Source organism: Anopheles ziemanni, chromosome 2 (assembly GCF_943734765.1).
Source record: "Anopheles ziemanni chromosome 2, idAnoZiCoDA_A2_x.2, whole genome shotgun sequence".
Taxonomy (NCBI): Eukaryota; Metazoa; Arthropoda; class Insecta; order Diptera; family Culicidae; genus Anopheles; species Anopheles ziemanni.
In genome coordinates this window covers 93,656,830-93,664,337 of record NC_080705.1, presented here as the reverse complement: position 1 = coordinate 93,664,337, position 7,508 = coordinate 93,656,830, and the positions used below count along the sequence as shown (strand labels likewise).

Here is a 7,508-nt window from a genome sequence, read left to right as displayed (position 1 = left end):
TTCTTCTCTCAAATATCAATCGGCCAATCATGTTTATCAGTCGCTGCCCTAATCACTCGTTGTTGGTGGTCTATAAAACGATTCCTTAACTGATAGGCGATTCATGCCCCTCTTCTCAGTCGACTCGAAATCTACTGCATCAGTTACTACGCGACTTGCAGTGGGGAAGGCATGGCAGAAACAAGCAGTGAGCAAGAGTGAGTTCATCAAAGGCCGTCAACCGGATAGGGCTCCAAGTTTCTAATTATCTTCAACAAAACCGTAACAGATTAATCGCAAAAGATGAGTCCCAGGAGGATCGTGGAAAAATTTCCACCTGGTGGTTCCTGGGAATCACTGGCGTTGCGGTTGGAATCTACCTGCTGGTCTACTGGAACTGGGTCTCAATGCCGACGGCCTTACGGCGTGCCGACGAGTCTCGTCATCCGGAACGGTTCATAGCCGAGGTGGCAAAGCAGCATCTTTTCGAAATGAGCAATGTTGGGCCGCGTGTTGCGGGGAGCTACGCAAACGAGGTGCTTACCGTAGGCTTTCTGCGCCGTGTTATCGAAGAGGTGGCCGCAAACGCACACCCCGCTCAGCACGTGGATATTGAGGTGCAGCGAGCCACCGGCGACATGTTCCTTGACTACACCAACTACCCGCAGACGAGTGTTTACAGGGGCATTCAGAATGTGATCGCGCGGATCGTACCGGCCACAGGACCCGACCCGGACAACTACCTGATGCTAGGCTCACACTTCGACAGCGTTCCTCAGAGTCCGGGAGCTGGCGACGACGGTACGATGAGTGTTGTGATGTTGGAGGTACTTCGGAAAGTGTCCCAGCTGCCGGAACCGCTAGCGCACGGATTGGTGTTTGTGTTCAATGGATGTGAGGAAAACACACTGCAAGGATCGCACGCGTTTGTGGCGCATCATCGGTGGTTCCACAAGGTGCGAGCGTTCATCAACATGGATGTGGCAGCCAACGGTGGACGTGACATTATGTTTCAGGCTGGCCCAAAGTATTCGTTTCTCATGAAGGTAAGTGGTGATTTCGTTTGACGTTAAGCTGATTGCTCCAATAATTCGACTCATCATGCATTATACATCGACATTCAGTATTATCGCGACAATGTGCCACATCCGTACTGTACGGCAGTCGCAGAAGAGCTCTTCCAGGCGGACCTGGTGCCATCGGAAACCGACTTCTATGTGTACTCAAAGTTCGGCAAGGTACCGGGGATGGATTTCGCCCACAGCACCTGGGGCTATCTGTACCACACGGCGTACGACGCGTACGACACCATTCCGAACGAAACGCTCCAGCATACGGGTGATAATGTGCTGGCGCTTACCAAAGCTCTCGCCAACGCCGACGAGCTGTACGCCATCGGTGAGCACGAGGGTAGCAAGGCGGTCTTTTTCGATTTTCTCAACTGGTTCCTGGTGTACTATCCGTTGTGGGCTTCGATTCTGCTGAATCTGGGACTATCGGCGGTGGCACTGGCGGCCATAGGAGTATCCCTGTGGCTTACGATGCGGCGTACAAAAGTTAGCCTTCGCTCCATGTCGATCCAATGCCTCGTGAGTGTCGGTGTGATTCTACTGTCGATCCTCGTTGGCGTTGGTTTGTCGCTGGTCCTTGGCATCATTTTGAACGCCGTCGGCTCATCGATGAGCTGGTTCACCCAAACGTGGCTGATCTTTGGGTTGTACATTACTCCATATTTGATCGCTACATCGACTGGACCGTTTCTATTCACTAGATTTGTACGCAATGTAAGTAGAGAAAGGAACAATGCCAGGTATTATCTTTATGGTTTGTATTTATGTCTTTCCTCTTTTTTCGTAGGACCACCTACCGTTACAAGCACGCGTTCAGCTCCTTCTCCATGCTACCTGCCTCATATACATCATAATACTGATCGTACTAACGGCCATGAGTATACGTTCCGGGTACCTTTTCACGCTGGCAATCCTTTTCTACACCGCCACCACGTTGGTGAACCTACTGCTTCAGCATACCACCAACCACTGGATCTACGTGCACCTGATTGGCCAGATAATACCCATCGCGTACTACAGTTCGGTCTCACTAACCTCCTTCGCCACCTTCATCCCGATGCAGGGCCGAGGCAACGCGGGTTCTAATCCAGAGCTGCTGATTGGCCTCTTCGGCGTACTCATTGGGCTACTGATCGCGGGCTTTCTGACACCGTTGGTTGCACTAGCCCGTAAAGCGTATCTCTTCATTGGACTTCAGGTGGTTTTCTTTGTGGTTTCGATCATTGTCATGGTAACGGCTGCCGGCTTTCCCTTCCGGGCGCACGTCACACCTCAACGGTACTACGTTTATGTAAGTAACCGACGAAGTTGTTGCTCCAAATGGCTCTCCCGCTCAAGTTGCTTTCTTTTCCCATACCTCAGCATATAGAAAGAAATTTTTATCATCATAACGGCACGCTGCGGCGATCAGAGTCCAAGTTTTACCTTCACCCACAGGACAGACACACACCCGATCTGATTATGGACGAGGTGCCGGAGATGGTACGCGCCACCCAACTCGGTGACGAATGCGACCGTGAGCTGTACTGTGGCATTCCGTTCTACCAGAATAGCCACCACGGGCAGCGTGAAAATGCGTGGTGGTTACCGGCGGGAAAACCCAATTTTCCACAGCCCGTCGACTTCCGGCACACCGGGAGTCAGTACGATCCGGGGACAAACGCAACGACCTTCCGCTTCCGCGTGACCGGAACCGACCATATGAGCTTCTACGTGTCGCCCGTCTATGGCGTAAGTCTGGTGGGCTGGAGTTTCAGTGACGCCATTCCTCGCAGTGGACGCTCTTGGAATGGGCAGGATGTGCACTATATAAATTTCGTGCACGGCATCGACGACTCGCCGTATGAGTTCAGTATCACCACGCAAGGCACGGCCCTGAAGCCTTGGGAAGCGGCTTGGCATTTCCACCTCAACGTTGTAGCCCAGTACATGCACCACGAAGAGTACCGAACCGAAGAGTTTCGAACGTTCATTGGCCATTTCCCCGACTACGCACACGTGGTCGCATATCCGGCCTATCTTGAAAGTTGGATATTTTAAATTCGTCACTACTCCATCATTCGTACCTAATTCATTAAACGTTTTCGAACGTACTATTATGTAAGAACAGTTTTTTTTTTGTACGGAAAGAAAGCAATAAAGCAGACCGGGATAGCCACTGAAGCATATCTTGTGAACGGTACCACAGACCTCCGCCGAAACCGAAACTAAAATCAATCCATTGCGTTGATTATGCCATCAACATTATGCAAATATCCCCTCCATAAGTGTCTCCGGCATGATAGGCTAAGTTTTACTTAAATTCAACTAAATCTGAATGCTTACATTCAGTGTTGGTCAACAGTTTCAACTCGTACGATGGATATTTCGCTCTGCAAATCAATGGTAAATAACGGCTTAATCGGTCATTGTTAGTAGACTATTTATGGTACCCAATTCCTTCCAGTTGCTTATCGTGCTGTTGTTATCAACCGTCGTCTGCTGCCTTGTGTCCGCCGGTAGATTACAGGTCGATCGTAGCGGAAGATATACCGCTCCGGCAGCGAGGCGAGTGGAAATTCGCGTCTATCGGGGTCCAGTCGATCACTACGGGGGGTCAGCCCCTTGGGGTTATTTTGTCCGGCAACCCGCTGAGTTCGTCGAATAATAAATGGCTGCTTTCGTTTTCTTCTACCTTAACCTAAGTGTGATTTATTGGCTAGCGAATTAGTACACCCTGCTCTCCAGATACCCAGGGTATGCTACGGTGTGGGCGTACGGTGGCATTTGATTGAGCAACTCCTGAAACTCTTGCGTGTGATGCACCGCCCCGTGATGCATGTACTGTGCCACAACGGTTAGGTAAAAGTCTACCGGCCCCTCAAGCAATCGATCCACCTCAATGTAGAACTCCCATTGTCGGGTGTTTTCCATCCCACCGGAAAAGAGGTTCACGAAGTACACGTCCTGGTCGTTCCAGCGTTTTCCACTCGGTGGAATCGTCTCACTAAAGCTCCAGCTCACAAGCTTTCTTCCGAACAACGGTGACACGTACAGACTCATGTGACTTGGTCCGCGCAGCAAGAAATTTAACCGACGGCGACCTGGAGACGATGTTTCACTGGCGAGTTGAAGCTGGACGGGTTCGGGAAAGTTTGGTGCGGTTGAGGCCGGCAGCCAGTAGCTTCTTTCCGATTGACGGTGATAGCGGTTGATGTAGAAAGGTATACCGCAGTAGAGTTCACGTTCACACTCTTCACCGAGCGGACGTGCGGCCTGCCAGGCGGATACTTCGGCCTGCAGCTGGTCGGGGGTGTGACGGTCTTGAGGATGCAGGTAGAAGATTGAGTTCGTGTCCCTTAGTGTTCCATTGGACCAATAAAAGTTTCGCTGTTGATGCTACAAGAGGAGAACAGAGAAGCGAATCACGACGAGTCATAGTGAGTTTTTATCAACCGAGTCTTACGAAAATGTAGTATCGTTGTGGCGAGGAACGCTCCCGAAAAGGGAAACCGTGCGGTGTGGCGGCAACGATGCCGGTTACCAGGAACATAAGCAGCAGCGTACCAAAGACGTACACCTTCCGGCGGAAGAGTACGATGAACGGTGTGAGCATTCCAACCAGAAGCAGCGCCATCAGCGAGGCAAACAGTGCCATCTGCAAGTCCGGATTGGAACGGTTGTCGCTCCGGCCGGTCATCGAGATAAACACGGCGAACAGGGTGACCGTGAGGGAGCAAAAATACACGAACGGGATGAGCTGCCCAACCAGATGCACATAGATCCAGATGCGGAGGCGAAACTGAATGATCATATTCACGATCGTGGATGCGCTGTAGAAGATCACCGGAAATAGGAGAATGAACGCGGATCGTATGCCACCGATCGAGAGTGTTATCAGCAGAATGGCGTAGATGAAGTGCTGGGCGTGCAGGAACAGTATTGCGCGGCCTTGATCATGCAGAAATGGCTACGGTACAAAGGAAAGCATCGATAAGCAGATCGTAATCGTCTCATGTGTAGCTCATGGAAAACTTACAATCTTTCTAAAGTGAACGTATAAGAAAGGTCCCAACGTCATGCCGGCGATAAATGGCACAAAGTACAGGCCGAAGAGAAGCCACGTGGACGAGAACCAGCTCATCGAGCGGCTGCAGGCGTCGAAGATGACGGCCACAAGCACGGATAAGCCCGCTCCCAGCACGATGGAGAGTGTTTGCACGATCAGGCTCATGCCAGCCTCGAACAGGATGTTCGTACAGGCCGCACCATCCTTGCGGATCATCATCACAAGCGTGCCGATAATCAGGCCCAACGACAATGTCCCCAGTAGGCAGTTGATGATCAGCCCAACCGTCTCCGTGTAGTACACCAGGAACAGATGCATAAAGTCGAAGAACACAGCCGTACCTTCCCGGTGTGTCTCGATGTCACTCAGCTCGTCAGCATTCACCAGCCCCTGCACCAGTCCGAGGATGTTGTCTCCGATGTGCTGCAGCGTGTCGGGTGAGATCGTTTCCAGCGCGTCCAGTGCGGTATGGTAGAGGTATCCGTAGGACGACAGAGCGAAATCAAGCCCAGGCCAACCGCCTACCTTGGATAGCGTTTCATAGTCCGTGAACGACGGTACCAGCCCCATCTGGAAAACTTCTTCGCCGAGTGTGTTGGCGTACGGGCGACTAACATGGTCGCGGTAGTACGACATCAGGAAGGGATAGTTTGGCCCGGACTGGAACATGATCTCGCGGCCTCCGTTGGCGGCTACATCGAGGTTGAGAAAGGCCACAACGTTGCTCGCTAGTGGATGGCCGCGGACGAAACCGTGTGCTCCCTGCATGGTGTTCTCTTCGCAGCCGTTGAAGAGAAAGATCAGACCGTGCTGCCATAGCAGATTGGCACCGTCGGATCGAGAGAGTTGCCGTAAAATCTCCAGCATGACAACCACCATCGTACCATCGTCCCCCGCACCCGGACTACTGACGGCGCTATCGTAGTGGGCATTCAGCAGCAAATACTTCCCACTAAAACCACTCTTCCGGACGATGGTCACGACGACGTTCTGCACTCCACGGTACACGCTCGTGATGGGATAGTCCTCGTAGTCCAACCAATAGCTACCCTGCGCCTGCTGCACACCGTAAGATATCTCAAACTCTGAGCTAGCATCGCGTTGAATTTGCGCAACGGTGTTGAGCAGAAAGTCGACTGCGAATCGTTCGTTTGTTTCACTTCCGGCAACTCGAGGTCCACGGCTTACCAGTGTCGCCAGGTCATTGAGTGCACGTTCAGCAACGAACCTTCCATCCACCTGTTGAGAACAATAGCAGATCAGATGTTAGACAAGGGCCGACGGGGCACGGACAGACGAGCGTGTGATTGTGACCCACATCGTTCCGCAGATTAACTCCACTCGGCAGTGTGTTCCAGTTCAAATATGTCAACAAGTAGATGCCAATACCGACGCAGGGACCCAACAGGCACCACAGCAGCTCAATGTGCAACACGTATGTCAGAAGCTTCCTGTTTCGGTACGGATGCTGTATTTCAGTGGATAGGTTCGTAATTTCGATTCTCTGCTCCGTATGACTCACATGCTCCCTTCCGTTTGAGACAGAGCCCAACAAGGGGTTGTCTGCTTCCTTGGCCAGAGTAAATGTAACTACTGACGCAGCTTAAGCGCAACCACTGAAAAGGGGGGCCGACGAAATCAGCCGTTATCATCTGCTTGTCACAAAAAAATACCACAAACCCTGAATGAACGGCGATAACCCTCATCTGTCGTGGACGATTGTCGAAAGGTTGCTCTTATCAGGGCAGCATAAGCTTCCCTCGACGCAATTCGGCAATTTGTTCGATAGTCTGTGCATATTTAAAGATAAAATTATTCGCCTTAATGGTGGATTCTTTGCTGATACTAGTGTATTGGTTTCTTCGTTTTTCTCTAGTATACACAATTGGTTGTAAATATGTTTTAAAAAAAAACATTACATTTGCTTTGGTAATGCTTGTACAATTACCCCATTTTGTTTTAGTTATTTTTTGCCTACATCGTCTCAACTTGAAAGCTCTGTCTGCAAGAGTTCGCCTTTTTCCTTTTTCTTGTATTCTCGCTTCCTTCGGAAAATCACGTGCGAGAGCGTGTTTTCACGTGCAGTCGATTTGGACTCGCGCTCCGAGAGTGTCGTCCTGTCCCTCAACCCGAACGGAAGCTTTCCGAAATTTCCACATTTTCTTCGTTCGAAGAACCCAAACAGAGAGCCACTTACTTTACTCACGTGCTTCCACTTAGCACGTGTGTGTGTTTGCAATTCTTTCCCACAGTGGTTGGAATTTTCCATTTGGTTCTGGCTTTGACTCCTTGTCGAGCCCAGCACTGGGGAATGGCCGGTTGCTTGGTGAATGGCTTTACTTTGTGTGAATCTGTATCAACCGAGCGGAGAGTGTGGCAAATATATTGGTATCGGCGTCCTTATCTCCTGA

The 7,508-nt window shown here is 50.9% G+C and overlaps 2 protein-coding genes across 2 annotated transcripts; one reads left to right on the top strand and one right to left on the bottom strand.

Moving 5' to 3' along the window:
• The first annotated feature begins 171 nt into the window (after positions 1-171).
• LOC131294799 (endoplasmic reticulum metallopeptidase 1-like) lies at positions 172-3,089 on the top strand. The gene is made up of 5 exons (XM_058322843.1): positions 172-197; positions 269-1,025; positions 1,104-1,763; positions 1,837-2,340; positions 2,412-3,089. Exons 1-5 carry the CDS (start codon positions 172-174, stop codon positions 3,087-3,089), a joined length of 2,625 nt encoding a protein of 874 aa, XP_058178826.1.
• A 666-nt stretch (positions 3,090-3,755) lies between these two features.
• Positions 3,756-7,050, bottom strand: LOC131294798 (endoplasmic reticulum metallopeptidase 1-like). The gene is made up of 5 exons (XM_058322842.1): positions 7,046-7,050; positions 6,416-6,548; positions 5,068-6,336; positions 4,495-4,998; positions 3,756-4,427 (listed from the first exon to the last, which is right to left on the bottom strand). The coding sequence occupies exons 1-5, from the start codon at positions 7,048-7,050 to the stop codon at positions 3,756-3,758; spliced, it is 2,583 nt and encodes an 860-aa protein (XP_058178825.1).
• Positions 7,051-7,508: the final 458 nt, after the last annotated feature.